This window comes from Nerophis ophidion, linkage group LG06 (genome assembly GCF_033978795.1).
Source record: "Nerophis ophidion isolate RoL-2023_Sa linkage group LG06, RoL_Noph_v1.0, whole genome shotgun sequence".
Taxonomy (NCBI): Eukaryota; Metazoa; Chordata; class Actinopteri; order Syngnathiformes; family Syngnathidae; genus Nerophis; species Nerophis ophidion.
This window is the reverse complement of record NC_084616.1, coordinates 42553393-42581237: the sequence shown is the minus strand read 5'-3', so window position 1 is coordinate 42581237 and position 27845 is coordinate 42553393. Positions and strand designations below refer to the sequence as shown.

The 27845-nt window shown below is 41.7% G+C and overlaps 1 protein-coding gene across 1 annotated transcript; it reads right to left on the bottom strand.

Annotated features, from left to right (window-relative positions):
- Positions 1-3151: 3151 nt before the first annotated feature.
- Positions 3152-27109, bottom strand: si:ch211-112c15.8 (tumor necrosis factor receptor superfamily member 1A). Its single transcript, XM_061903821.1, has 10 exons — positions 26865-27109; positions 22587-22659; positions 22387-22509; positions 19820-19936; positions 19691-19739; positions 18950-19074; positions 18670-18801; positions 13725-13762; positions 12030-12129; positions 3152-4790 (listed from the first exon to the last, which is right to left on the bottom strand). Exons 1-10 carry the CDS (start codon positions 26871-26873, stop codon positions 4456-4458), a joined length of 1101 nt encoding a protein of 366 aa, XP_061759805.1. The 5' UTR covers positions 26874-27109; the 3' UTR covers positions 3152-4455.
- Between the last annotated feature and the right edge of the window lie 736 nt (positions 27110-27845).

The following is a 27845-nucleotide window of genomic DNA, read 5'->3' as shown; positions in this document are numbered from 1 at the left end:
GAGGTCTAGGGTCAATGCAGCAGTCTACCGGGATGTTTTAGAACACTTTATGCTGCCTGCCGCGGACCACTTTTATGGAGGTGAAGATTTCATTTTCCAACATGACTTGGCACCTGCACACAGTGCCAAATCTACCAGTACCTGGTTTAAGGACCATGGTATCCCTGTTCTTGATTGGCCTGCAAACTCACCTGACCTTAACCCCATAGAAAACCTATGGGGTATTGTGAAGCGGAAGATGCGAGATGCCAGACCCAACAATGCTGAAGAGCTGAAGGCCACTATTAAAGCAATCTGGGCTCTCATAACACCTGAGTGCAACAGACTGGTCAACTCCATGCCACGCCGTATTGCTGCAGCAATTCAGGCAAAAGGAGCTGCAACTAAGTATTGATTGCCGTACATGCTGAAACTTTCCATGTTCATACTTTTCAGTTGGCCCACATTTCTAAAAAATATTTTTTGGTACTAGTCGTAACTAATATTCTAATTTTCTGAGATACTGAATTTGGGATTTTCAGTAATTGTAAGTATTAATCATCAAAATTTAAAGAAATAAACATTTCTTTAAATGACACCAAAGGGAATAAGCGGTAGGAAATGGATGGATGTATATATATATATATATATATATATATATATATATATATATATATATATATATATATATATATATATATATATATATATATAAAGTACAAACCCCGTTTCCATATGAGTTGGGAAATTGTTTTAGATGTAAATATAAACGGAATACAATGATTTGAAAATCCTTTTCAACCCATATTCAATTGAATGCACTACAAAGACATGATATTTGATGTTCAAACTCATAAACTTTATTTTTTTTTGCAAATAATAATTAACTTTGAAATTAATGGCTGCAACACGTGCCAAAGTAGTTGGGAAAGGGCATGTTCACCACTGTGTTACATCACCTTTTCTTTCAACAACACTTAATAAAGGTTTGGGAACTGAGGAAACTAATTGTTGAAGCTTTGAAAGTGGAATTATTTACCATTCTTGCTTGATGTACAGCTTAAGTTGTTCAACTGTCTGGGGTCTCCGCCATCGTATTTTACCCTTCATAATGCGCCACACATTTTTGATAGGAGACAGGTCTGGACTGAAAGCAGGCCAGGAAAGTACCCGCGCTCTTTTACTATGAAGCCAGGCTGTTGTAACATGTGGCTTGGCATTGTCTTGCTGAAATAAGCAGGGGCGTCCATGATAACGTTGCTTGGATGACAACATATGTTGCTCCAAAACCTGTATGGACCTTTCAGCATTAATGGTGCCTTCACGGATGTGTAAGTTACCCATGCCTTGGGCACTAATACACTACCATACTATCACAGATCCTGGGTTTTGAACTTTGCGCCTATGACAATCCGGATGGTTATTTTCCTCTTTGTTCTGGAGGACACCACGTCCTCTGTTTCCAAATTAAATTTGAAATGTGGACTCGTCAGACCACAGAACACTTTTCTATTTCGCATCAGTCCATCTCAGATGAGCTCGGGCCCAGCAAAACCGGCGGCGTTTCAGGCTGTTGTTGATAAATGGGTTTGGCTTTGCATAGTAGAGTTTTAAATTGCACTTACAGATGTAGCGACCAACTGTGGTTACTGATAGTGGTTTTATGAAGTGTTCTTGAGCCCATGTGGTGATATTCTTTACACACTGATGTCGGTTTTTGATGCAGTACCGCCTGAGGGATCAAAAGTCCGTAATATCATTGCTTACGTGCAATGATTTCTCCAGATTCTCCGATCGTTTTTGATGATTTTACCAACCGTAGGTGGTAAAATCCCTAAATTCCTTGCAATAGCTTGTTGAGAAATGTTGTTCTAAAACTGTTCGACAATTTGATTACAAAGTGGTGACCCTCGCCCCATCCTTGTTCATGAATTACTCAGCATTTCATGGAAGCTGCTTTTATACCCAATCATGGAACCCACCTGTTCCCAATTAGCCTGCACACCTGTGGGATGTTCCATATAAGTGTTTGATGAGCATTCCTCAACTTTATCAGTATTTATTGTCACCTTTACCAACTTCTTTGTCACGTGTTACTGGCATCAAATTCTAAAGTTAATGATTATTTTGCAAAAAAAAAAAAAAATGCTTATCAGTTTGAACATCAAATATGTTGACTTTTAAGCATATTCAACTGAATATGGGTTGAAAACGATTTGCAAATCATTGTAATACGTTTATATTTACATCTAACACAATTTCCTACTAAATTTTGTTTTCCCTTCACTGGCTCCCTGTGCGTTATCGAATCAATTTTAAACTCCTTCTATTTGTTTTTAAATGTCTAAACAACCTCGCGCCAACATATCTCTCCGACCTCCTTCAGCATTACTGCCCCACCCGATCCCTAAGATCAGCCGATCAGCTGCTACTGACGGTCCCTAACACAAGGCTGAAGCTTAGAGGTGACATAGCTTTCGCTGCTGCTGCTCCCAAGCTCTGGAACGACCTACCTCTGAGTGTTAGACAAGCCTACTTCTCTTCCTGTTTTTAAATCTCTCTTAAAAACATACTTTTATTCCTTGGCTTTTAACACTGAGTGATATCCATCCTGCAATGGCGCCCCATTATACACCTGCTGTGAACTTGTTTTTATGTTTTATTCATTTATTTTTTATCATGTTCTGTTTGTGTTGTTTGCTCGGTCTTCGTATTATCTTTTAACCTGCCCATTGTACAGCACTTTAGCTACCACTGTGGTACATTTTAAATGTGCTTTATAAATAAAGTTGATAAAGTTGATTTGATTAATATGGAAACAGGGTTTGTGTATGTATGTATATATATATATATATATATATATTTTTTTTTTTTTTTTTTTTTTAATTTATTATTATTTAATGTATATCCTGCAATTTTTTTTTCAACCCAATGCAAGTCCAAGTCAAAATGTTTGGGAACCCCTGGTCTCGGCCTATTTTGACCCTAGCAGTTACAAGTTATAAACGCATTTGGAAAATATTTTCAAACTCTTTTAAAAAAATCTAAATGCCTAGCAATTGCTAAGCAGAATACATGTTTTTTTATAATACCATCCATCCATTTACTACCGCTTGTCCCTTTCGGGGACAACATTCACAACATTCACACTCATAAATTGAAATGCAAAAGATTGGTTTAATCCAAGATTATGCCAGCATTTAAATGATACTTTATTTAAAAAGCTGATCTCCACTCAAACAGTGCAGTCAGTGTCTTCATCTTATTTGTGGCAATGTATCACTAAATACATTCATAATGTCTGAAGTGAATAGTTGTAAAAAAAAAATACTAAGAGTTAAAGCAAATATTATTTCACTCTTTTGGTAAGAAAAAAGAAATCTGGAGGACTGCTACCAGGTGTACAGTTAATAAATAATAACAAACAAACCCAGTAAACAAAACATTTCCAATTCTGATAAATAGTTACAATAGTTAAAAACACAAACACATACACAAATAGATTTAAGCATAAAATACTGACATTCAACATCAAAATACATTTTCCCCTTGGGATCAATAGAATAAACAGATTTTGGATCAATGCTTGACAAGAACAAGGAAAAAAGATTGACTTTCAGTTTATAATAAAGTTCTTATCAGTCAGTTTTACTGGGAAAGCCCAACTAATTTTACCCGTCAATAACTTTACGGACACAACATTTTCAAAATGAGTTCCGCATACACCACAAAAGGAAGCCATACGTGTGGCGGTGGAGGGGGTGATACCGCCTTATACCCTTTGACATACACAACTTGATGCAAGTGCAAACTGGGAATCTGACATTTATTGCTTGTTTTTTCCTTTCCACTGGGCAAGAAGCCGGATTCTTGTGTCACCAAAACCTAATAATTGTAAAAGAGCATCAAACTTGTGCAATCATGTTAAACTAGAAATAAAGGGAAATAAGATATACATTTCCTTATTTTAGCATCATATACCATTTTGCAATTGCACTGACAAAACAAGTCAAGTTAAGAAAATAAAAATCTTTGATCTATGAAAAAAAAGAAAGATTTTCTATCCTTGATGTATCGAACTTGTGATAACTTGCACAGCTTCAGTATCTACTGTAGGCCAGGATTTCTTCTGGGTAGGTTTTTTTTTTTTTATCTCAAGACTGAAACTGGGACTTGACCTTGCTCAAATATGTCATATGTTGCCATGACATCATCATGTACACATGAGTGGATGTATTTGTATGCACAAGGTAGATTTAATCCTGAACCAATGTACAGAACAAAAAAATTGCAAACACATGCACCCAGACTAGGCTGGCAGTGCTATTATTTCTCAGATAAGTTCACCAGATAGTGCTGCTGTTGTTAAACCCCTATGTGTGACTCTGTAAGTTCGATTTACTTGGAATTTCTCCCACACACTCTGTAAATTGAGGGTGATTGGGCATCTCCTAATGTTTTACTTGAAATGAAACTTCAGCAGGTGATAAAAGCCTCATTTGACTGTTTTCTGCGCAGAAGCTTCTCCAGGTTCTCCTGAAGCGTCTGAGCACAGCCCGACAAATCCATGGAATGCAAGGCGGAGAAGACCTGTTCCAGACTGGAGGAGGAGTCCTGACTCCACAGCAGCAACATCTGGTACTGCCTCTCAAGGAAGCCCAAGCCCACCTCCAGCTCCACACGCTCCAGCTGATGGTCTTTCACCGACAGCAACCTCAAGAACTCCTTCCACCGTCGCAGGGGAACCTCCTTGATGATGGCGTAGAGAACCATGGGCGGCCAGCGCTCGCATGCCTTCTGTTGCCTGGAAACTGTAAGGAGACAACTTTGTAGGCTCCATTGTCTGTTTATAAATAGTCGTACAATAATTTAGTACACCCACGCAACCTAAGAAGATCTAGTTAGATGTATTTTATTTTATATATGGCACCAGATCACAAGAAGAAATCCAAAGATAACTTTCATATAGAACATCCATCCATCCACTCATTTTTTACCGCTTGTCCCTTTTGGGATTGCGGGGGGTGCTGGAGCCTATCTCAGTTGCATCCGGGCGGAATGCGAGGTACACCCTGGACAAGTCGCCACCTCATGGCAGGGCCAACACAGATAGACAGACAACATTCACACTCACATTCACACACTATGGCCAATTTAGTGTTGCCAATCAACTTATCCCCAGGTGCATGTCTTTGGAAGTGGGAGGAAGCCGGAGTACCCGGAGAGAACCCACGCAGTCACAGGGAGAACATGCAAACTCTACACAGAAAGATCCCGAGCCTGGGATTGAACTAAGGACTACTCAGGACCTTCGTATTGTGAGGCACATGCACTAACCCCTGTTCCACTGTGCTGCCCCCTCATATTGAACACGTTGTGTTTTTTTTTTAATAAACAGACTACAGTAACTAGCCTTATCTGATTTACATTTTTTACACAGAGAGATTACATTACTTAAATGATATGTCTTAATTTGTGGACCAATTTGGTGTCCTTCTGTTGCATATGAATTAATGTATTATAAATATTTGTAAATATAGCAGTGGAGCAGCAACTGCAATACAGTCGACTATACAGAAGCACTATTCTGTGCTTCTGGTTGTCTTTACTCAACACAATCTTAAATTATCTCAAACAACTGTCTCCCATTGAAATAAAGTGAAAATCAATAATAGCTTGCCCTCAACCCCAAACAGCACACTTTTAACATGTAACATGCCTTTTAGAAAGAAATCAAACTATTACATAATAAATATTGTATAGAATGTAATACAAAAAACTACAATAGTTTTATGAAGGAATGTAATATTAATGCATAGTATTTACTTTGGAGTGGACCAACAGTAATGTCTTAAGAGGCACATATCATAGAAAAAAATATATTATTCTGTAGAATTTAACAAAATAAAACATAAGTATGAGGAAATTATGCTAGAATGAAACAATTAGTAACATTTTTAAAACTTAAAAAGTATTTTGTTATTTCCCTACAAAATATATTTGTGAAATCTAAAATATTGGAATGGTTTGTTTACAGTTGTTAAAGTGAAAAACCATGATACACACAACATGCAAGTCAATATATTTTGCGCTTTCTTTTGATATAATTTTGATGATTAGGACTTAGGTCTTATGAAAACCTTGAAGTGAAAATTTCAGACTACCGTATTTCCTTGAATTGCCGCAGGGCATGAAGTATGCGCCTGCCTTGAATTACTGGCGGCTCAAACTCCCTTCGCAAAATAATTAGCGCATGCTTAGTATTATCACCTGGTCAAACTCGTGACGTCACGAGTGACACTTCCTCTGTCATCATTTTCAAAATGAGGGAGGCGGATTTCAATACCGGTAATTTAAAATCGCATAAAGGGAAGAAGATTAAGAGCTTTCCTGTAGGATTTAAGGTCCAAGCTTACATCACATTAAAATGTTTACTGCATGCCTTTGGTAAGTGCCGGAGTGAGAAGAGGTTTTAAAATAATTAGCGCATGCTTACTTTTACCGCATGCCTTTGGTAAGTGCTGGAGTGAGAAGAGGTTTTAAATTGATAAGTGCCCCGGCGGAAATTCAAGGAAATACAGTATGTGGGGTCTTCAAAAACTCTAAGCTGTGATCATTAATACCATAATAAATAAAGGCTTAACATTGTCATGATCCGTTAACCGGGTCATGGCATGATTTATGTTTGGTAGTTTTTTCTGTGTTCGTCTGTTTCCTGGTTGCACCCTCTTTCCCTGTTTATTGTTGTTTTCCATGGGCACTGATTCTCCTCACCTGTCTGTGTTTAGCAATTAGTGTTCCCACCAGGTGTTTTGGTTAATCACTCCCCTTTATAGTTTCCTGTCACCCAGCATTAGTTGCTGGGTCCTGTTTTTTCTCCTTGCTATAGTAAGTTTGTACGCACTAGCATTCCTCGTTTTTCACCCTTGGTGACATTTTGTGTTTGTTATCTCCATGCTTGCTAGTATCCTCAATTTTGTATTTTTGTCCTGCGTTTAATTTATTAAAGAAAAGACTTCATCTTACCTGCACGCTACTCCTGTTTGTTTCCTGCGTTGTAGAGGAACGTTACCAGCACCCCCCAAGACGTAACAAACATATCTCTCTTTGCATGAGTTTATATCACGTATTAGTTTCACATTTGAAGTTGAAATGCTGACATAAACGGACTTTTACATGATATTCTAATTTTATGAGTTTCAAGTGTGGTTGTATAAAACCATGCAACTATCTCCTAGTGCAATTGAACCTCCACCTTTTGAAAATCAGGAGCACTGTGGCAAATTTGCTCAGCCTTTTGACCACAAACTTATTCACTGCTTGTCGGTGTACTCTTCCCTGCCACGGTGAAAGGAGAAGCTAGCGCCGGGCAGCAGGCATGCGCTGGAACTAGTACTTACTGCCAGCCTCGGACCCAGTCCGAATCTGTGTGTCGTTTTGCTCAAGAAGGCATTCATTTTAATTTGACATCTCGTTTTAACATGATTGGCGGTGAGTTAGTACCTGTTGTATTTATGGCAAATGACATGTTGGCATAACTGCTCCTGGGATGAGATTGACGTGGTTCAAAAACGCGACTTTTAATTTATAGTTATGGTATGCTGAATGGTAAGATGTTTCCCCATATTGTTTGTATGTCTTCCTCTTGATGAAATAGCAATCTCGCAATTATTACAACCATGGCCGTAACTACAATTGAGGTCATGTCCTATGTACTTTTTTTAAGTGACAAAAAGAAGATAATATGACGGACTGCAAAAATACTTTGTGTATGACATTGTGTACACTGTACATCACTTGTGTGCGCTGTAAATCACTGTGCGGTAGATCATCTTCTCTCAATATACAATCTTTGGTCAACTCCAGACAATAATGTAACGCAATGAACTCCACTTTTTCTGACAACATAATTCGATCCAAATTGTGCTGTCAACATAACGTTAACATTATGTTATACTGATCAGTGGTGTGTCGTCAGGGCGAGCAAGGCCTTCTCTGCTGGCCTAACATAACCAGATATCATGATCATAATTAAAGACAAAAATATTTTTATATTTCCATCCATCCATCTTCTTCCGCTTATCCGAGGTCGGGTCGCGGGGGTAGCAGCCTAAGCAGGGAAGCCCAGACTTCCCTCTCCCCAGCCACTTCGTCTAGCTCTTCCCGGGGGATCCATTTGTTTTCCCTAAATATCTAAAAGTATTCATATTTTCTTCATTTCATATTATTCTCCTTCCAGCGCTGTTGTTTTTAAGTTATAGAGTTTTTATCCAATCAGAATTCAGCTAGCTTATGTTGCCATGCTGTACCAAATCTGCCGGGGGCCTTCAGAATGAACAATGCAGGCGTCCGTGCACTGTTTTTTTTTTGTCCTGTCCAGCTTCTCAGGCAAATTATATAGTTGATGTAGCTGCCCATATCGGCTGTTCAGATTTACTTTACAAAAGAGAAGTGTAGGATACTTCTCTAGTTGCCCTATTTGAATTTGACTGTAAGTGAACGGACACAAACATTTGACAGACATTTGCAATAGCCAATCAGATCATTAGTTGTTGTTAGTAAGGCGTTCTAGCTGGCCTAAGGCAGATATATAGTGATGTTATGAGCTAGGAAACATAAGAACTCTACTACCCAGGATGCCACAGTAGTGAAGCGCATTTATGTTGTTGAATGTAGACATGCCGGCAGCTTGATCTTATCGATGCACATGCTGCGGAGTAAACTTTAGGAACTCAGCCAACACGTCTCGTCTGCATCTTTTAGGATTAAACAAGACAACACATATATTTGCAAGGCAATTTTCAAGAAAGATATTTCAAGAGAAACTACATGTTGCGCGACAATGTCGGCCAGTACATATATTTTATTTCTTTTTTTTTTTCACTATTGATATAATTTTTGCTCTTTTAATTTGAACAGTACCACATAAGATATGTTTTAATTGCTGATGCGGGTTTATTGATTTTTAAATGCGCCAGAAAATAACTTGTTTTGTACAATGCCCTGTAGTGCGTAAATGTGTTTCTGTATAGTGTTTTTCCAGCAATGGTCATGTGGTGACATTAATTATGGTATTTTGAGAGTAAACTTTGAAGTCGGATGTCACTGAGGGCTTAGGTGGGAAACGCACGACCCACCACTGATACTGATGTAACTAATGTTGGTTTCAACATTGGGGTAGCATAGCTCGGTTGGTATAGTGGCCGTGCCAGCAACTAGAGGGTTGCAGGTTCGATTCCCGCTTCCGCCATCCTAGTCACTGCCGTTGTGTCCTTTGGCAAGACACTTTACCCACCTGCTCCCAGTGCCACCCACACTGGTTTAAATGTAACTTAGATATTGGGTTTCAATATGTAAATCGCTTTGAGTCACTAGAGAAAAGCGCTATATAAATATAATTCACTTCACTTCAACTGAATTAAATTGATGTGAAACACTGTCGGAATAATACCGTAGTCGTGTCAGTCAGGTTCCGTGCACAGAGATCAAGCCCACCCCGTCCCAAACACAGAAGACGCACAGGTTGACTATAAATTATCTAATGACAAGGCTGTTCATAACATTTTTACCCCAAACGTATTCTTGGCAAAGACATGCACCTGGGGATAGGTTGAATGGGAACACTAATTTGGCCCTAGTGTGTGAATGTGAGTGTGAATGTTGTCTCTCTATCTGTGTTGGCCCTGCGATGAGGTGGCGACTTGTCCAGGGTGTACTCTGCCTTCTGCCCGATTGTAGCTGAGATAGACACCAGCGCCCCCCGCAACTCCAAAGGCAATAAGCGGTAGGAAATGGATGGATGGATGGTATTCTTGGCTACATCATGCTCGGTCACAGATGAGAATATGGGGGACCGATTTACACTCAGACTTCCTGTGGCTCTCGTAGCACGCGTAATTAGTACTTGTATTGCAAAGCAAAAATTATTGGATTCAAATTCATGTCATAGTTGATATTGTAATAACGTTTTTAAAAAAAAATGTTTTAACAATGTTGAAATTGTTTAATACGCTAAACTTCAGCATCATCGGCAATCAGCAAAATCATGCTGATTGTCAAAGATGTTAAATAATATAACATGTGACAGTTGTACCTCAATAAAAGCTCTTGTCTTTCTGGAAATTCATTGTGTTGTTCAAGGCAATATTATTTACAAACCCCGTTTCCATATGAGTTGGGAAATTGTGTTAGATGTAAATATAAACGGAATACAATGATTTGCGAATAATTTTCAACCCATATTCAGTTGAATATGCTACAAAGACAACATATTTGATGTTCAAACTGATAAACATTTTTTTGTTGTTGCAAATAATCATTAACTTTAGAATTTGATGCCAGCAACACGTGACAAAGAAGTTGGGAAAGGTGGCAATAAATACTGATAAAGTTGAGGAATGCTCATCAAACACTTATATGGAACATCCCACAGGTGTGCAGGCTAATTGGGAACAGGTGGGTGCCATGATTGGGTATAAAAGCAGCTTCCATGAAATGCTAAGTAATTCACAAACAAGGATGGGGTGAGGGTCACCAATTTGTAAGCAAATTGTCAAACAGTTTTAGAACAACATTTCTTAACGAGCTATTGCAAGGAATTTAGGGATTTTACCATCTACGGTTGGTAAAATCATCAAAAACGATCGGAGAATCTGGAGAAAATCACTGCACGTAAGCGATGATATTACGGACCTTTAATCCCTCAGGCGGTACTGCATCAAAAGGCGACATCAGCGTGTAAAAGATATCACCACATGGGCACAGGAACACTTCATAAAACCACTGTCAGTAACTACAGTTGGTCGCTACATCTGTAAGTACAAGTTAAAACTATACTATGCAAAGCGAAAACCATTTATCAACAACACAAAGGAACGCCGCTGGGCCCGAGCTCATCTAAGATGGACTGATGCACAGTGGAAAGGTGTTCTGTTGTCTGACGAGTCCACATTTCAAATTATATTTGGAAACTGTGGATGTGGTGTCCTCTGGAACAAAGACGAAAATAACCATCTGGATTGTTATAGGGGCAAAGTTCAAAAGCCAGGATCTGTGATGGTATGGGGGTGTATTAGTGCCCAAGGCATGGGTAACTTACACATCTGTGAAGGTACCATTAATGCTGAAAGGTACATACAGGTTTTGGAGCGACATATGTTGTCATCCAAGCAACATTATCATGGACGTCCCTGCTTATTTTAGCAAAACAATGCCAAGCCACGTGTTACAACAGCGTGGCTTCGTAGTAAAAGAGTGTGGGTACTCTCCTGGCCCGTCTGCAGTCCAGACATGTCTCCCATCGAAAATTTGTGGCGCATTATGAAGCGTGAAATACAATAGTGGAGACCTTGGACTGTTGAATGACTGAAGCTCTACATAAAAAAAGAATGGGAAAGAATTCCACTTTCAAAACTTCAACAATTAGTTTCCTCAGTTCCCAAACGTTTATTAAGTGTTGTTTGAAAGAAAATGTGAAGTTACACAGTGGTGAACATGCCCTTTCCCAACTACTTTGGCATGTGTTGCAGCCATGAAATTCCAAGTTAATTATTATTTGCAAAAAAAAATAAAGTTTATGACTTTGAACATCAAATATCTTGTAGTGCAATAAATTAAATATGGGTTGAAAAGGATTTGCAAATGATTGTATTCTGTTTATATTTACATCCAACACAATTTCCCAACTCATGTGGAAACGGGGTTTGTATATGGTGCTCCGATACACATGATTTCCGCCTTTCAAAGCACCTCAAGAACAACCAATTTTTGACTTCGGTATTTGTCAAATCATAGTTACGGCTCTGACTACAAGTAGCCAGATTTTAGAGCTTTTGTTTGGCCGGGGTTCCAGGCCTAGGTACACTGGGAACCGGTTCTCAATTCCCATCCCTACGCACACATAGAACCGACAAACTCTGCAAAGAGATAGGGACCTTGTGAGGCCAACCTGCGAACCACTCGGCCAACATGCGGACCACAATGCCAATGAAAATGTAAAAAAAAAAGGACATGCAAAGCAAATAAATATTGGGTCGAATTTGGAAGCTTACCATTGTCTGGCAGTACAGCGTCCATGTGGTCCATGTGTACTGGTCCAACTGATGTCTGGCAGGGTATCATCGTGGTGGTTTCCTTACAGACCTTAACTGTCTTGATAAAAGTGACAAAAAAAGGAATTAGGCAGAAAATCTGCTAGGACCTTGATAGTTGTGTTTCACACAATAACATTGACTGGGGTTCCACTAAGAACAATTAATAGTTAGGTGTAATTGTGTAATTTCTGAACAGAATTTCATCTGTGGCTTATTTGAGACAAGCAAAAAAAATATTTTCATGTCAAAGGCGTGAGAAAAGCAATAATGCTACAAGCAGTCATGGCACAGACTAGGTGGATTACTTTGATGTCCATCCATCCATCCATTTCTACCGCATATTCCCTTTGGGGTTGCAAGGGGCACTGGTGCCTATCTCAGCTACAATCGGGCGGAAGGCGGTGTACACCCTGGACAAGTTACCACCTCATCGCAGGGCCAACACAGATAGACAGAAAACATTCACAGTCACATTCACACAGTAGGGCCAATTTAGTGTTGCCAATCAACCTATCCCCAGGTGCATGTCTCTTTGATGTCATCCCTGTTATTTGTATTATTTCTGGGGATTTCTATGATATGTAGTCATGTATTAACCAGTAAATCATTTATCAATGCATTTCTGGGACATACTGTAATTTGTTATCATTGACGAACAATGTATGCTTCGTACAAAATAGTGTACAGTTATATAAACCAGTGGTTCTCAACCTTTTTTCAGTGATGTACTCCTGTGAACATTTTTTTTTAAATTCAAGTACCCCCTAATCAGAGCAAAGCATTTTTGGTTAAAAAAAAGAGATAAAGAAGTAAAATACAGCACTATGTCATCAGTTTCTGATTTATTAAATTGTATAACAGTGCAAAATATTGCTCATTTGTAGTAGTCTTTCTTGAACTATTTGGAAAAAAATATATAAAAATAACTGAAAATTTGTTGAAAAATAAACAAGTGATTCAATTATAAATAAAGATTTCTACACATAGAAGTAATCATCAACTTAAAGTGCCCTCTTTGGGGATTTTAATAGAGATCCATCTGGATTCATGAACTTAATTCTAAACATTTCTTTACAAAAAAAGAAATCTTTATTATCAATATTTATGGAACATGTATACAAAAAATCTAGATGTCAACACTGAATATTGCATTGTGGTATTTTTTTTCCACATTTTATGAACTTAGTCATATTGTAAATGATAAATAAATGATAAATGGGTTGTACTTGTAAAGCGTTTTTCTACCTTCAAGGTACTTAAAGCGCTTTGAAACTACTTCCACATTCACACACTGATGGAGGGAGCTGCCATGCAAGGCGCTAACCAGCACCCATCAAGAGCAAGGGTGAAGTGTCTTGCTCAGGACACAACGGACGTGACGAGGTTGGTACTAGGTGGGGATTGAACCAGGGACCCTCGGGTTGCGCACGGCCACTCTCCCACTGTTCCACGCTGTCCCTGTGTTGAAGTATTATTCAATAAATATATTTATAAAGATTTTTTGAATTGTTGCTATTTTTAGAATATTTTTTAAAAATCTCACCTACCTCTTGGCATACCTTCAAATACCCCCAGGGGTACGCGTACCCCCATTTGAGAACCACTGATATAAACAATATCTGATACACAATATACATGCAAGTGAGAACTTACCACTGTGGTTGGGTCGCTGTTTGAATAACTTTGAGTTTCTGTAGAGAGGAAAACAGATATAATCAGTGAGCTTCTTTGCAAAATTTCCCCGAAAGCAATATAAATAGGTCACTGACTCTTCTGTAAAATATAATCAAAAACAAAACAGATTTTCTTATCATTTCAAATTATTAAAAATAGCTCCTTAAGATGCAGCATCTCGCTTTCGAGGGGGTCTTTAGGTACGTACGCTATTACTAAAAAACTGAAAATTAAATGTCTAAAATGAAAATAAAAATATATTTTTTTTCCATTTACTTTCTAAGTTAAACCAATCTCATGTAATATGCACTTAAATCTATATACCTTTTAAAATAAGTTAAATACAGTCCTCCCTTGTTTTTTGCTGTTGAATGGTTCCAAACATGAGCACGGTGAATACATTTTTGCGAAGTAGGAATCATTTACAACCTTCTATATGTTGCGATCTGCTGCTCAGATCTTCACGTGTTTGTTTTTTCATTCTCTGTCTGACCCGTTTATTTCCTGTTTTTATCCATCACTATGGTTACACATCAGTCCACCTGCTAGTCTCGCCCCGCACACCTGCTAATAATTATCACCCTCCTATTTAAGCTCACCTTTTCTGTTCACTCATTCTCGGATCCTAATTTGCCCACGCGCATCAGTGACGACTCTCATCATTCGTATGTATTTTCTCGCTAGCTCTCACGCCAAGCCACTTTATTGTCTAGCTTTCATGCTAAATGTTTTGTTTACTCTTTTGTGTCCTCGTACCAAGTTTTAGTTTTCCTTGTTTTATCCTAGCTTTCACGCTAGCGTCTTTTGTTTACTTTTTCTCTTTACACCAGTATTTTTGTTCATAGACTTTTGTTATTAAATAAATACCTTATATCTTACTTTTGCTGTGTTCTGCTTCGACGCATCCACGGGAAAACCACACCGGCATTACCATGCCGAAGAAGAGTCTTCACAGTAGGATCCGAGCATCAAGTTGTTTTTCCGCGTCGAAACCACGGGAGGAACCCTTCGACTTAGGGTTGTGGTTGGAGCTCATGGCTTGGGAGCAGGAAAGACTCGACTGTGGGCCTGAAGTCTCCTCCGAAGCCGTTCGCGCTGCCCCGAAGAAGCGGGGGGTCCAGTGGAGAGGTCCCCCGCGCGGCAGTAATGTTCCAGCACCACTTATTCCTCCCCATGGACACAGCAAGTTTCACCCCGTCCAGGATTCACCCGTCATTACCGGTAATCCTGCTTGTTTTTTTTCAAATCATTCCTTAAGCTGCCATGACACTTTTTCTGACACAAGCGATGACGTCATTTGGGGAACGCCCACCGGTGACGCAACACCGGCCTCTGTTGATGACATTTTTTCAGAAGATTTTTTTATTGTGGACGATATATCTCAGCCATTTTCCAAAAACTTGGACAGTAATAATACTTTCACACAGTATCAGGACATTTATATTGATTCTAGTCACCCTCAGTATATTGTTAATTGTCAAGATCAGCCTCCCATTACTTTGGCCCCGCCCACATCTCAGCCTATTTCACGTCCTACCCCCACGTCACCTGATTTTGAAACTGACCTAGAAAAATATAGTCCTGCCTGGATGGACGAGTGGTACAGGAGAGTTTTGATTGAACTGGAGCTGGAGGAGAAATTTCTTGCTGCTCAGAACAATCCTCTCCTCATACAGACTAATGGGGTGGAGTCTGCCCTCCTCCAAACCTCCCACCGCCCGCCCTTACGGTCAGCCTCTGTCCAACTGGGCCCCGTCTGGAATCCGGGTCTTGAGGGGAGGGCCAGTATTACTACTAAGCCTCCTAGACCTCCACCACCGGTGTTTACCCCTGTTAAGCCACTACGGCCTCCTAGACCTCCTCCACCGGTGTTCTCCCCGGTCAAGTCACGCCCTCTTAGACCGCCTCCACCTGTGTTCCGTCCGTGCCCTAGTTCTAGTTTTAGTCACAGTCTCTCTCAGAGTTCGAGTCCCAGCCTTCTTCGTAGCCCATGCTCTAGTCCTACTCGTAGACCGACTTGTAGACTGAGTCGTAGTCCAAGTCCTGGTCCGAGTTTCCGTTCTGATTCTAGTTGTAGTCCTAGTCTTTCTCGTAGTCGTCGTAGTCCTAGTTCCACTCGTAGACTGATCCGTAGTCCGAGTCCTGTTTCGAGTCCGGTCCCGAGTCTTGTTTCTTGCCTTTGTAATATTAGTACTGATTCCCCTCGTGGTCTTAGTCCGAACCCTAGTCCTTACCCAAGTTCTTGTCCGAGCCCCAGTGTTACTGTAAGTCCTAGTCTTTGTCCTAGTCCTTGCCCGAGCACCAGTTTGATTGTTAGTCCCAGTCCTTGCCCAAGCCCTAGTTTGACCGTTTGTCCTAGTTCTTGCCCAAGCCCTGGTATAACTGTAAGTCCTGGTCGTTGCCCAAGCCCTTCTCAAAGCACTAGTGTGATTGTAAGTCCTGGTCCTCTCTCAAGTCCTTGCCCGAGTCCTAGTGTTTGTCTTATCACTCATCATAGTCCTAGTCCTGCTCACAGCCAGTCCCCTAGTTCTCCTCGGCAGACCCCTGTGCCTGCTCCTCGGCTGAAGCCGACTCCTGCTCCTCGGCTGAAGCCGACTCCTGCTCCTCGGCTGAAGCCGACACCTGCTCCTCGGCTGAAGCCGACACCTGCTCCTCGGCTGAAGCCGACACCTGCTCCTCGGCTGAAGCCGACACCTGCTCCTCGGCTGAAGCCGACACCTGCTCCTCGGCTGAAGCCGACACCTGCTCCTCGGCTGAAGCCGACACCTGCTCCCAGTCTGGTTCTCACACCAGCACATGACACTAACCTGGTTTTCACGCCAGAATTCGACTCTCGCCTGGTTCACACACCAGCAGCTTTTTCGGGCCTGGTTCTCACACCAGTTTTGAACTCTAGTCTGGTTCTCGCACCAGAAACTGATGTTAGCCTGGTTCTCACACCAGCCTCCGACCCAGAACTGGTTCTCATACCAATTACAGACTTTAACCTGGATCTCACTCCAGCAACAGCTCCAAAGCTGGAGCCGACTCCAGCAACAGCTCCAAAGCTGGAGCCGACTCCAGCAACAGCTCCAGAGCTGGAGCCCACTCCAGCACCAGCCCCAGAGCTGGAGCCCACTCCAGCACCAGCTCCAGAGCTGGAGCCCACTCCAGCACCAGCTCCAGAGCTGGAGCCCACTCCGGCACCTACGTCGACAATGGGGATAGAGCCCACACCGTCGACGACGGGGCTGGAACCTTCACCTGTGTCGACAGGGCTGGAGCCCACTCCAGTACCAGCTCCACGCCGCCATGCACTGCCGACGAAGAAGCTGGAGCCCACACCGGCGCCGACGATGAGGCTGGAGCTCACACCAGTCACGACTCCTGCGGCTCCCAGGCCGCCTCCGACGACTCCTGCGGCTCCCAGGCCGCCTCCGACGACTCCTGCGGCTCCCAGGCCGCCTCCGACGACTCCTGCGGCTCCCAGGCCGCCTCCGACGCCTTCTTCGGCTGCAGCACCCGCATCATCCTCGCCAGCTGCACTCGGGCCTGCTTTGGCTGCAGTCCCCGCACCCTCGTCTGCTGCTTCCAAGCCTGCTGGGATTTCGGTGCTGAGGCGTCGTCCACCACGTCGATCACGGGCGTGGCCTCTGCGAGGTCATCCTCCTCGCCAGACACTCCCTCCTCCATGTCGGCCACGGATGTGGCCGTGCCCGGGTCGTCCGCCTCGCCGGGCACCTCATCCTGCGAGGCGGCCACTAATGTGGCCTTTTCGAGGTCGCCCGCCAAAACTTTTTCGGCAGCAGCGTTCCACCCGCCGCCGCCACATGATGTGTCCTCGGTGGATTCGGGGACATGCGATCTGGCGACCCTCCACCGTGGACTCCCTCCGCCCTCCCTTCGTTTGTGAACTTTCTGGTTTTGGGGAGGGGGTTCAAGTTTTTGTTTTGTTTTTTAAGACATCTGGTATCTGTCTTTTGTTGGGGGGGAATACTGTTGCGATCTGCTGCTCAGATCTTCACGTGTTTGTTTTTTCATTCTCTGTCTGACCCGTTTATTTCCTGTTTTTATCCATCACTATGGTTACACATCAGTCCACCTGCTAGTCTCGCCCCGCACACCTGCTAATAATTATCACCCTCCTATTTAAGCTCACCTTTTCTGTTCACTCATTCTCGGATCCTAATTTGCCCACGCGCATCAGTGACGACTCTCATCATTCGTATGTATTTTCTCGCTAGCTCTCACGCCAAGCCACTTTATTGTCTAGCTTTCATGCTAAATGTTTTGTTTACTCTTTTGTGTCCTCGTACCAAGTTTTAGTTTTCCTTGTTTTATCCTAGCTTTCACGCTAGCGTCTTTTGTTTACTTTTTCTCTTTACACCAGTATTTTTGTTCATAGACTTTTGTTATTAAATAAATACCTTATATCTTACTTTTGCTGTGTTCTGCTTCGACGCATCCACGGGAAAACCACACCGGCATTACCATGCCGAAGAAGAGTCTTCACACTATATACACTTTTCAATATTACGAGCGCCATCTAGACATGAAATAACACCCTTCAGTCACCTTTACACTCTTTTAATCTAATATAGTAATGCTGCATGATACTTAACGGTGCGCTATGATTGGTTTGGTTTGGTTTGTAGTCATGATATTTTTAGCTTATTTAGCCCTTTTTAATTTAAAACTAAGAAACAGTCGCTTTACATATATATATATATATATATATATATATATATATCCCCGCGATCGCAAAGGGGAATAAGCGGTAGAAAAATGGATGGATGGATCTATATATATATATAGACAAGCGGTAGAACATGGATGGATGTGTATATTATATGTATATATATATATATATATCTGCAAATAGAGCATTTGTGTGAATCTGCTCATTTCCTCTCTTCTATTGAAAAATAATATTTTATTTATTTACCATTAAAGCATTCTGTATCCTTCCCAGGGTTCTTATTGATTCTGCAGCAGGGATGAGAGCAAGGGTAGCTGGCAACACAGACGCAGAACACCACAACCAGGATCGTGATCATCCACCACCGGACATCATTTCCTGTTGTGAATGCAAAATCACTTAAACGTAATTGTAGACAATTACCAATTCTGACATTATCGTTCAAACATAAGATCTGATCAGTTAAAACTATATAACATGCAAATGAGTCCATAGTAGCAGATGTGTTAGAAAACATAAAACATACCATTAAGTGGAGCTTCATTTTGTGATTCATTTGAATTGAAATCTCTTGTCTCGGTTGTGAATGAGGTCGTTGTCGTCGTTGTTGCACATTTTTTCTTGCATTTTGCATCTTTCAAACACTCTTCCCTGTTAAACGGCATGAAGAGAATAATAATTTTGCTAATTAATTCATCTCTACACAGTATGACACACAAACCTGCTGTCTTTTTGATTGAAACTTTTATTAGTAGATTGCACAGTACAGTACATATTCCGTACAATTGACCACTAAATGGTAACACCCGAATAAGTTCTTCAACTTGTTTAAGTCGGAGTCAAAGTTAATCAATTCATGGTCTACAAGATTAGGTACACTTTCACAATTTAACAAATAAAAGAAATGAGAGTTGCGTCGAAAATTCTGAAATAGTAATAATAGTTGTCATTGACATGGCAGAGAAGCATTCATTTTACAATGTTTATTATTCAGGTCGTTGTGGTGTCGAAATGCACAACCTAATACAAAAACATATTTTGTGCCTGTAGATGTTCAAATAGAGCCCGCATCTCAAATAAACATTCCGTATTTTCTGCAATTGCGCAAATAAAAAAGACACCACCATGCTTTATTTGAGGAAATTATGTTCATGTCTCGATCATATAGAAACACCTATCTGTGTGATGCATCCAAGCGCTAATGTTTTTGTGCACTGTTGTGTTCTTTCCCAATGACTAACCAACAGATGTTCCTGTTATGACTCACCTAAGACAGTCCGCACACTTCCTATCAACAGAAGGGATATTGTTAGAATCTGAAAAACAAAAACAAAACAAATTACCAAAGAAACATACAAACTTTGGGAATAATGAATTTAAATCAATGATAAATTACTTTCACAGCCTTCACAGTAGCATTTGTGGCAATATTTCTCCACTTTGTAGTATCCATCCTTGCAGTCACATACTACGTCACTTTTGAAGGTGCAATTCTGTTTTTCAACTAGATTACCTGAGGAGAAATCAGAAATCTGTCACACTTTAGATGTGTTTCCCCTTCTTTATCCAAATGTTATTTTGAATTGTGTTTCCTTCTCAACACAATCCCAATATTGACTGTAGAATTTAAACAGAGGTGGGCACAGTTGCCCCAAAAAATATACTCAAGTAAAAGTACTGTTACTTTTTTTTTAACTTGAATTCATACGCTCATTTCAGCGTTAATGCGGGTTGTAGATTAAAATAACGAGAAAAAAAAAGGGAGTAATTCACTTAATAAAAGTGTTATGATTATGATATAATAAATGTGATCAGAAAGTGTTTGATGACGACGTTATCAAATTATTTTTGGTCCCATTTGCTTTAATGAAATAATAATAAGTATAAATTCACTCATTAATTTCATTTAATTGTATTCCTTTTAATTAAATATTATTCAAAGCAGATAAACAACATGTTTGCATCTGACAAAAACACCCCACAAACGCTGGCTTCCTGTATTACAAATGCCATGTCTGTTATGATTAAAATTGTTTAACCTCCACGACCCCTGAAAGGGATAAGCGATAGAAAATGGATGGATGGATGGATGTTTAAAAAAACGCTGGCTTCTTCGTTGGTTACACATTGTACAGACATGTGCCTGCTAGCTCACGACTGCCCCCACTTTTCTCAGTGAGGCGAGTCAGAGTACTACTTAGGCCCTGGAGGACATGCGCCTCCAGCTCGGCTCCAGCACCGCCCCCCCCAAGCCCACCGCGACCCCGAGAGGGACAAGCGGTAGAAAATAGAGGGATTATTTATTATTTATGGCTTTTAACACAAAGTGGGTTGTGTGGTCCTCTGTGTTTTTAAATTTGTATTTCGATCTATTGTGTTGAGGTGGCGACTTGTCCAGGGTGTACCCCGCCTTCCGCCCGATTGTAGCTGAGATAGGCGCCAGCGCCCCCCGCGACCCCAAAAGGGAATAAGCGGTAGAAAATGGATGGATGGATGGATGTTTTAATCAGTTTTACCCTTCCAAATCGTTTTTAATCATATTTTTAGGGTCCGCCAGGCCCATTGCAAAATTGCAATGGGCCAAAGGATCCTATTGAAACTGCTGCGTTTTATTTTACATTGTTTTTATATTCATTTATCTAGTTTTTATTCAGTCATTGGTGGAGCAAAGGATAGTATTTGAAACTTCCATCCATCCATTTCTACCGCTTATTCCCTTTGGGGTCGCGGGGGGCGCTGGTGCCTATCTCAGCTACAATTGGGCGGAAGGCAACGTACACCCTGGACAAGTCGCCACCTCATCGCAGGGCCAACACAGATAGACAGACAACATTCACACTCACGTTCACACACTAGGGCCAATTTAGTGTTGCCAATCAACATATCCCCAGGTGCATGTCTTTGGAAGTGGGAGGAAGCCGGAGTACCCGGAGGGAACCCACGCATTCAAGGGGAGGACATGCAAACTCCACACAGAAAGATCCCGAGCCCGGGATTGAACCCTGACTAGTTACAACCTTCGTATTGTGAGGCAGACGCACTAAGCCCTCTGCCACTGTGAAACCCTATTTGAAACTTGTTTTTAATCATTTTTGTGCTGCACTTTTTTGTTGTTTTAATGTGCTATATAAATAAAGTAGATCGGATTGGATTGGAGTAAACTTTGTCAAAATTGAGAACAGGAAGTGAATAAAAGTGCTAGTAATGGCTATGATATGGAAAAGAGGTAGGATTAGATAAGAGCTGCTTATTCCTACTTCTTCGAATATGTTGAATAGAGAAACAGGGAATTGTGATGTATCATGTTGTAACTGTATTTATGTTTGAAATAAACATAAACCATACATATGAACATTTCTACTGACACAAATGACAGCACATGATATATACGGTATGTTCTTTTTTTCTACAAGGTAACTAAATATTGAAGAGTTAAACTGCCTTTTCTGGCGTCATTATGGCAATTCTGAGTGCAGTCATGTGACTGCCAAACTCTGTTTGATTGGTGAAATGGAGTAAGGTCACTAGTGCTTAGGTTGGATTGGTGAAATAGATTTATGTAACCATCATGTGATAAGCAGTCTCTCTAACAAGCCAAATAAATGTATCCTTGCAAGCAGTAATCAATGGATTATAAATGAATATAATGATAACTAAATACATAAATGTAGAGATCGGAATACAATTCAATGTTTAAATACCGGTACTCAAAAGGAAAAACTATGTTGCATTAAAAATACATGTACAATTTATCCAAAAAGCTATTGTAAATGTTGAAGGTTACTACCTGCAGTTCTGATTTTAAATGATAACTTTGCTTGACAATCATTGGTACTTTAACTTTAACTTTAATATCACATCACCCCTCCATCAGTCGGTCTTGTTGTGTTATTTCCTTTTGTATGATAATGTAGAATGTGTGATGAGATCCTTTTTGTAGGCAACAAAACAAATGTGACTTACCTTCACACCTGCTACAACTAAAGCATTTATTCCTAGTGTTGTTTTTTGCTGTGTATGTGCGATCCTCACATTGTCTACATCTCTCAGATAAGGGATCACTGCAGTTTCCCTTTTTATAGTAACCTGTAGACGACAAAAAGTACTTTAAGTAAAACCAGTTAAACAGAAGATAACTAATGAATCTAAGTGTAAGAACTTACCAGGTGGACACGAACAGGGATCGTTGTAATCGTCACTATGTCCAATGGAAAATAGGGCCAGTAAAAAGAAAACCTAAAATACATGGCAATGTGTTTTCTATACAGACTAAATAAAATAATCAACAAAGACTGACAATAAAAAAATATGTACATTTTACCTACATACACTACAATATCTCAGTGAGTACAACTCTGACATTTTAGATCTTCACTAGATCTTGTATAGCAGTATACATTTATCATCCACACAAAAATACTAGTCAACATACAGCCATCCATACATCCATCTTCTTCCGCTTAGCCGAGGTCGGGTCGCGGGGGCAGCAGCCCCAGCAGGGAAGCCCAGACTTCCCTCTCCCCAGCCACTTCGTCTAGCTCTAGGATCCCGAGGCGTTCCAGGCCAACCGGGAGACATAGTCTTCCCAACGTGTCCTGGGTCTTCCCCGTGGCCTCCTACCGGTTGGATGTGCCCTAAACACCTCCCTAGGGAGGCGTTCAGGTGGCATCCTAACCAGATGCCCGAACCACTTCATCTCGCTCCTCTCGATGTGGAGGAGCAGCGGCTTTACTTTGAGTTCCTCCCGGATGGCAGAGCTTCTCACCCTATCTCTAAGGGAGAGCCCCGCCACCCGACGGAAGAAACTCATTTCGGCCGCTTGTACCCGTGATCTTATCCTTTCGTAGATCGAATGGTAAATTGAGAGCTTTGCCTTCCGGCTCAGCTCCTTCTTCACCACAACGGATCGGTACAACATTCACAAGACTCCTAGGTACTTGAACTCCTCCACTTGGGGCAGGGTCTCCTCCCAAACCCGGAGATGGCACTCGACCTTTTTCCGGGAGAGAACCATGGACTCGGACTTGGAGGTGCTAATTCTCATTCCGGTCGCTTCACACTCGGCTGCAAACCGATCCAGTTAGAGCTGAATATCCCGGCCAGATGAAGCCATCAGGACCACATCATCTGCAAAAAGCAGAGACCTAATCCCGCGGCCACCAAACTGGAACCCCTCAATGCATTGACTGCGCCTAGAAATTCTGTCCATAAAAGTTATGAACAGAATCGGTGACAAAGGACAGCCTTGGCGGAGTCCAACCCTCACTGGAAATGTGTCCGACTTACTGCCGGCAATGCGGACCAAGCCTTGACACTGATCGTACAGGGAGCGGACCGCCACAATGAGACAGTCCGATACCCCATATTCTCTGACCACTCCCCACAGGACTTCTTGAGGGACACGGTCGAATGCCTTCCCCAAGTCCACAAAGCACATGTAGACTGGTTGGGCAAACTCCCTTGCACCCTCAAGAACCCTGCCGAGAGTATAGAGCTGGTCCACAGTTCCACAACCAGGATGAAAACCACACGGTTCCTCCTGAATCTGAGGATCCGACTATCCGGCGTAGCCTCCTCTCCAGTACACCTGAATATACCTTACCGGGAAGGCTGAGGAGTGTGATCCCACGATAGTTGGAACACACCCTCTGGTCCCCCTTCTTAAAAAGAGGGACCACCACCCCGGTCTGCCAATCCAAAAGTACTGCCCCCGATGTCCACGCGATGCTGCAGAGTCTTGTCAACCAAGACAGCCCCACAGCATCCAGAGTCTTAAGGAACTCCGGGCGGATCTCATCCACCCTTGGGGCCTTGCCACCGAGGAGCTTTTTAACTACCTCGGCAACCTCAGCCCCAGAAATAGGAGAGTCCACCACAGATTCCCCAGGGACTGTTTCTTCATAGGAAGACGTGTTGGTGGGATTGAGGAGGTCTTCGAAGTATTCCTTCCACCTATCCACAACATCCGCAGTTGAGGTCAGCAGAACACCATCCGCACCATACACGGTGTTGATAGTGCACTGCTTCCCCTTCCTGAGGAGGAGGATGGTGGTCCAGAATCGCTTGGAAGCCGCCCAGAAGTCGTTTTCCATGGCTTCCCCGAACTCTTCCCATGTCCGAGTTATTGCCTCCGCGACGGCTGAAGCTGCACACTGCTTGGCCTATCGGTACCTGTCCACTGCCTCCGGAGTCCTATGAGCCAAAAGAACCCGATAGGACACCTTCTTCAGCTTAACGGCATCCCTCACCGCCGGTGTCCACCAACGGGTTCTAGGATTACCGCCCCGACAGGCACCGACTACCTTGCGGCCACAGCTCCAATCAGCCGCCTCGACAATAGAGGTGCCGAACATGGTCCACTCGGACTCAATGTCCAGCACCTCCCTCGTGACATGTTCAAAGTTCTTCCGGAGGTGGGAATTGAAACTTTCTCTGACAGGAGACCCTGCCAGACGTTCCCAGCAAACCCTCACAATGCTTTTGGGCCTGCCAGGTCTGTCCGGCATCCTCCCCCACCATCGCAGCCAACTCACCACCAACTCACGGTAGAAAGCTCCGCCCCTCTCTTCACCCGAGTGTCCAAAACATGAGACCGCAAATCCGATGACACAACTACAAAGTCGATCATGGAACTGCGGCTTAGGGTTTCCTGGTGCCAAGTGCACATATGGACACCCTTATGTTTGAACATGGTGTTCGTTAGGGACAAACTGTGACGAGCACAAAAGTCCAATAACAAAACACCACTCGGGTTCAGATCCAGGCGGCCATTCTTCCCAATCACGCCACTCCAGGTTTTACTGTCGTTGCCCACATGAGCGTTGAAGTCCCCCAGCAGAACAAGGGAATCACCCGAGGGAGCCCTCTCCAGTACTCCCTTGAGTGTACCCAAAAAGGGTGGGTACTCTGAACTGCTGTTTGGTGCGTAAGCACAAACAACAGTCAGGACCCGTCCCCCCACCCGAAGGCGGAGGGAGGCTACCCTTTCGTCCACTGGGTTGAACTCCAACATGCCGGCTTTGAGCCGGGGGGAACGAGAATTGCCACCCCTGCCCGTCGCCTCTCACTGCCGGCTTTGAGCCGGGGGGAACGAGAATTGCCACCCCAGCCCGTCGCCTCTCACTGCCGGCAACGCTAGAGTGGAAGAGAGTCCATCCCTTTTCGAGAGAAGTGGTTCCAGAGCCCTTGCTGTGCGTCGAAGTGAGTCCGACTACATACAGCCGGAATTTCTCTACTTGGAGGTGGGAGGAAGCCGGAGTACCCGGAGGGAACCCACGCAGTCACGGGGAGAACATGCAAACTCCACACAGAAAGATCCCGACCCCGGGATTGAACCCAGGACTACTCAGGTCCTTCGTATTGTGATGCACATGCACTAACCCCTGCTGCCCATTTCTGAATTGTTTAAGGTTAATAAACTGTCATTTTATATGGAAAAAACCTTGAACTATATGATTTTTAGAATGAAGAACAAAATCTATAATAAAGACGATGTGAAATTATTCATTCATTCGTTCATTGTTCCAAAATTAAACTGATGCCTCAAGCCAAAACTTTTAGGAGGTATTTTTTTATTTTTTTGTAAATTACTTTAAAATAAGATACTGTACATAACTTGTCCAATAAGTTAATGAAACCAATAGTTATTTTGAGTACAAGTGGTCATGTTATTAATAGTTCTTGTATGTAAACATTATATTATAGTTTAATATATCCACATAAAATGCGTTGCATTCGTATTTGGGATGCTACTTGTCAATCACACCTTTACAACATCTCATTAATTCAAAATTAATTTTTAATAATAATACAATTTTCCAATGGATCATTCATCTGGTACTCTTTTCATAGAAGACAACAGTTTTGCATACTGTTCTGATAAACAGCACATACTAATTCAACAAGACACCGTTGTAACTTTTATCTACCATGTAGATTAAAACATCTATGAGGATACGCTCAACTGAATTTAAATATAGAGAACCTTCTCTTTCTTTTTGTATTCTTTCAAAAAACTATTTAGGCTATGTTGGTCTCCAGGCTACTGTATTGTATAGTATATTCATTTTTTGTGTGTGTAAATAAATAAGGGCTAGGTTAAACTGAAAGTGAAATGAACAAAGTTGCAGTAAGGAATTATCGAATTATGAGTACATCATTTGATCAGTAAACAATTGTTTTGATTTAAAATACCAATCAACTGCAGTAACAAAGCATTTGACATGGTTACACGCTTAACAACAAACCATATTACCAAATATGGTATTGTTTGATCATCTTGATCAGTTTTTAGAAGCACGACAGCTACTGCATGTGTTTTGCTTCTTCCTCACCTTTTAAATGACATACATTAGAAAAATAACAGAACAGATTCATTGAGGATTTTATGTTGAAACAAATCACCTACAAAAATGCATACTGAAAAAAATACAGACGCTCACCAAGTTCATGTTGGATAAGTAGATCTTCAGGTGACACAAATGACAAACTTCTGATGGAGTTGGATCTGGTCATCTGACAGACAGCGTGGCACACAGGAGGGCATCAAAGGGTAAGGAAGCCCTTCCGACACTCTGTCATCATGAGGGAGTGAAAGGAAGTACGGGTAATTTAGAGTCGGTGTGTGTCAGTCTGCCTTAGGTTCAGGTTGTCTTCTCAGAAGGGCTGCGAGAAACAGGAAATCCGGTGACATCAGCTTCCACCACAACACACACTCAGATGGTAACTACCAGCATTAAGTTTCACTTCATGATGATTCCAATAATTCCTGTAAATCTTTGTCATGCCAGTTATGCAGATGTCTTGATAATATGCAAAAAAGACACCACAGTATATAACACATGTTTTGATGTAGTGTGAACATGAATGGTGTTATGGCAACTCCAGTTTCCTCATTTGTGGGACTAAATCTAAGTATACTAATAAAATAGACACCTGCATGCTTGGCTGGTAACAAGCAAGTACTATCTAGAAAGTTTTACAGATTTAAAATCTTCAGTGAGTCATGGGGCATTCACTGAAACAAGGCTGGTGGTCAGGAGTCAAGAAAACCCCAACCCTAACCCTAACTACTGAGAACACTTTGTGGCATTTCTAAGACATTTTTGCAGTGTGTCACTTCATTTATTTTTTTTATTTTTTTTTGAGGGAAAGGTAAGTGTCACTTATAACACGTAAACTCATCACATTAAGATACAAGTGCATTAGTGTAATTTACAATAAAAGACCTGTATCCAAAATAAGGCTAAGTTGTGTTGCACAGACAGTGTCAGAGAAGTTGTAGCACACCAGGATGCGTATCGTAGAAATTTGCCCATTACGAAAGAAACAAGTGTACCAGTTTACCCATTCCAGAATTCTACTTTCACTCAGATATTGCTATGTATGAGAAAATCCACAAGATGTCCAATGGAATATATTAT